This window comes from Astatotilapia calliptera, chromosome 1 (assembly GCF_900246225.1).
Source record: "Astatotilapia calliptera chromosome 1, fAstCal1.2, whole genome shotgun sequence".
Lineage (NCBI taxonomy): Eukaryota > Metazoa > Chordata > Actinopteri > Cichliformes > Cichlidae > Astatotilapia > Astatotilapia calliptera.
The window spans coordinates 4,910,706-4,915,205 of record NC_039302.1 but is presented as its reverse complement, the minus strand read 5'-3'; the positions used below and the strand labels follow the sequence as shown (position 1 = coordinate 4,915,205).

At 38.1% G+C, this 4,500-nt stretch overlaps 1 protein-coding gene across 2 annotated transcripts in view; it reads right to left on the bottom strand.

Moving 5' to 3' along the window:
- Positions 1–2,069: 2,069 nt before the first annotated feature.
- The window catches only part of adamtsl5 (ADAMTS like 5), a 64,837-nt gene continuing 62,406 nt past the window's right edge, over positions 2,070–4,500 (bottom strand). For both annotated transcript variants that reach the window (XM_026149923.1, XM_026149984.1), the window contains one exon: positions 2,070–4,427. In XM_026149923.1, coding sequence (XP_026005708.1) covers positions 4,108–4,427 — 320 coding nt within the window. In that variant the 3' untranslated portion in view covers positions 2,070–4,107. The remainder of the gene's footprint in view (positions 4,428–4,500) is intronic.

Here is a 4,500-nt window from a genome sequence, read left to right as displayed (position 1 = left end):
CTGTTTAACGATTCGATTCTTTATCGATTCTCTTATCGATTCTTTTTAAAAAAGGAGAACACTAAGGTCGATTAGCTTAGAACTTTGTTTTATATCTTCTCTTTGAACAAGATAGAAATTTAGGAGTAACATGGCCTTACAAACGCAGCAGTGAGATCTTAAGAGATCCACAGCCTACGGCTTTTCAATGGGGTGTCACAGGGTCCCCTGGAAAAGAAATTGTAAATGTAAAATAATAAAATAAATATTCTTCTGTAGCAATAACAAAGTATAACATAAATTATTCTGTAGCAATTACACAAGAATATCCAGTAATGTCCCTGCCTACAATTAAACACATTCACTTACCGAAAATCGGGGGCATCTGCTGTGGCAAATGGGTGCAAGCCTTTTACCACAAACTTAGTCACTGCTCGTGACATTCGTCTATCCTGGCCTGAAAGGAGACGCTACCGGTAGACTGCAGCGAGAACTGCCAGCGACTGAGCCAGACTCTGTCTGTCTCTCTCATCATGGTCACCTAAATGCACAGTAATGGCAGGTTTAGTAATAAGGCAGATCGCGCTAACATAATATGCACTGTTAGTTGATTATTTACCTGCCGCAGTAACGGGAGAGGGCGTGCAAACGTTACCGCTGCTGCTGGGTTGAGATTCACGACATTCATTTAAGGTCATCGCGTGTTTTGTGAGCAAATGCTTTTGCATATTCGTAGTGTTTCCTCCCTTAAATGAAATATCTACTTTGCAAGTATTGCAAGTGGCCCTGTTGTCATCCATTCTCGTAAAGTATAATCAAACTTTTGAGCGTTTGAGCCGCCATGTTTCCTGCCAGGTAAATGATGCTCCGCAATGTGGTGACGTCATTCGGGGCGACTGGAATCGATAAGGGAATCGTTTGCAAAAATGGCAAACAATTCCAAGGAATTCAAACAGTGGGAACCGGTTCTCAACAAGAACCGGTTTTCGATACCCATCCCTATTTCTCAATAAACGATAAACAAATCCATCCAGCACAGAATGTGAGCTTTATTTCATGTAGCGCTAACGAAACCAGAAAATGTACAAACAACATCAGTTTATTCTTTTAATTCATTCATAGCTTCCCACTTCTGTTTGATGCGGCAGCTCTTGATTCGTTTTCCACACAAACCCAAAGAAAGATTTGTTCATGTGTTAAATTAAATTCTGAAAAAGATCATGTCTGCATTGTTTCATCAGAATTTGATCTTTAAATACTCTGAGACAAAGTTTACTAAAACAATTGAGAGGCAGCTAAGTAGAATTACATGATTTTTTTTTAACGATTAACTGAAGACGTGTTAAAATGACATAATTCACTTCTGTATTTCACAATAATTATCCAGATACGTTTATTTATTGTTTACATTTATTTTTGCAAATTGTGAAGCAATTTTAAAAACTTAAAAAAATAAATCCAGGAGTGCTTAAAAAGTATTAAAAATGCAGAAGGGATAGAAGCTTCCTGTCTCATGCCTTCAAATGAAGTAATCATGTCTGCAAGAGCGAGTTTGAAATATGTTGTGCATCTAACATAGCCCCGCTCCATCCCACAAAAGGTCTCGTTGATGTAAGTATATGAAGCCTAGGACTGGTTTCCAATAGTCCCTGTTCAAATGAAGGGAAACTGAGCCAAGTGTCTGTGATGACTCACATACAGTTAATGAGCAGGAACCAGGCTTAGTAAAAAACAATTTTATATATATATATATATATATATATATATATATATATATATATATATATATATATATATATATATATATATATGTATGTGTGTGTGTGTGTGTGTGTGTGTATATATATATGTATATGTGTATATATATGTCTGTATATGTATATATGTGTATGTGTGTGTGTATAAAGTTGTATTAGCCACTGTTTAGTGCTTCCTTTGGTGTAGATGTAAAGGGTTTTTGTAAATACAGTTGTCTTACGGATGTTAATTTTTTCTCATTTGTTATTTTACATTGGTTGGTCTTTGAATACACACGCACATTATAAAGACAAAGAGAGTCTCTTTGGCACATATACATACAGTATATTAGGTTCAAAAGCAAATATGATATTTTTAATCCACAACACAATAAGCAGAGTTCAACCATTTAACTCATTACAAGGTTTCTTAAAACAGTTATAATCAGTTATATTGTAGTACATTTGTAGCTAATCAGCGCCACACAATAAAATACTGTATATTTATTTTCTGTAAGTATCAAAGGCCAGACCTGATTTAACATACTCTAACAAATGAATACAGCAAATAAGCAACGTTATGAAAGACATTACACAGCTGACACAAAATTATTGTGTTATGATTAAAGCTTATTTTTCATACATGAACACTGTGAAACAATCTGTTATTAGATATCACCAGTCAAAGATAAAGCAGCTAATTCAGTCTGTCGTGACTGCTGTTTCAGGTTTTTCCCATTGTCTGTAGTGTAAGGACAGGTCACACCACAGTTTGAGTAGTGAAGTTAGTGTCTGCATTATATTCTGGTCTATTGTCTGAGAAAGGACTACGCAGTGAGAAGAACTGGAATTACTTTTACTCTGGACAGGTAGCCAGTCTGTCGATCTTCTTAAAGACTTCCAAACCTCCATGTTGGAAAAATCTGAAATGAATTACGCTGTGGACGTTCAACACTCTGATTAACTTGTGAATCACAAACTATCACATCAAATTAATGCTGCAAGAACCACATCCTTGATTAGATTGACAGTGTTTATTTAAAGAGAGTGGCAGATGGAATAAAGATAGCTCTAGACCTGAGTCTGTGGACTGGGGAAGGCCTCAGAGCTAGACCTGAGTCTGTGGACTGGGGAAGGCCTCAGGGAGAACTGGCAGGAGCTTTTGGGCCAAGCATTGTGTGGGTTGGCAAGCGTGAAAATGAAAGGAAATGTGCAAGAAAACCATACAACCATGGGACCAGAGGGGAAGTGTATGAGGTGTGGTCCCACTCCTGAAATTCAGATAAATTATTTCAAAAAAGAAAAAAAGACAATGAAACAGCCCCATTGTTGGGATTAAATATTTTACAGTGCCTCAATAATGCACTGGTGAACAACCTTCAGTTGTTCATCTGATATCGGTCCACTCATGTTCACTAATTATGGCTTGTTATTATGGTACCCCGCTTCTCAGCCCACTTACAGACTGGCGACCTGTCCGGGTGTGCCCCGCCTCTCGCACTATGACTAGTCTAAAGCAGGTGAGCAGCAGCTGCTCCACAGAGCTGAGTTTGGCACACAGTATACCTTATTCCAGGTGAGATTGTTTTCATCAACATCCCAGGATTAGCATCTGAAAACGTGATTGTTGGAAACCCAGCTTTGCATTCTGTCCCCTTTCTCATAATGAAGTGTCTTTATTTGATCATGTAGTGTAATATTTAATGACAGCTCTAATTTTTTAAAACCTCGTCACCACTAATATCTTCGGATATCTGTAATCTAAGTTGCTGTCTCGATGCTGTAATGAACCTATAAGTTGAATTTGACTTATTGTTTTGGTGCTGTCGATCAACCCTTGATGACATCTCGCTAGCCAATGAGCTGGAGGTTTCATATCACATATGCTATTTGAAAATAGTATGACCAAGATTTACAAAACAGATCAAAACATATATTCAGAACAACCCAAAATAGGTGACTGAGCCATTCTCCCACAGACTTTGATAGGATCAGAAGTTATTTTGAAACCACAGCTATCGCCATGTGCTTCCTGTCATACAAAATTCTGGTTTTTAGGCATTTTTTCAGAAATACTAAAGAGAAAAAGGAGAAAATTATTCAAAGTGGATTCTTCTTTTACACAAAAACAAATATAATATAAAAATATATGATGGCTGTGGGAAATAGCCACAATAAAAAGGCCATTTCAGTCAGTTTTTCTCTTTGGTGTTTTTAAAGGTGGCACAAGTGTCACCTAAAGTGCTCTAAATTGTACAGTAAGCTGATCAGGCTTTTAAATAATCGTGGACTCTCAGTATTTCTGGAATACATGCATCACAAGGAATCTGATGTTGGTTTAAAGGTCCAGAAATGTTATATCTGAGTAAAGCGTGCGACAACACTCATCCCCTCAGTTCTGTTTGGGTCCTCTGTTGCTGCAGAGCCTTTCAAGCGGCCATAACAGTTCATCCTCTCTGGGTCTGTATGGCACCACATAGCTCTCCTCTTCAAGCAGAATTCGGTTTAATGTGCGCTCATAATTAATGTGACGTCGCGCCATAAAGATATACTGTTTCCCTACTTCCAGGTTAGGGCAGTCGCACACATTAGGGACCCACAGGAACTCCCGGTGCTCCAGGCGGAACCGGTTCCGGTAGGTGTGGATGATCTGGACGTCGTAACGAGTTTCCTCACCTCGTTGCAGCTTCAAAAGGACTCTTGCCCGGAAAACTAAAATAAAATAGCGATACTAATACAGCTGTATGTGGTAACAAGCCACTAAAAACAGCAAAAATAGAATATG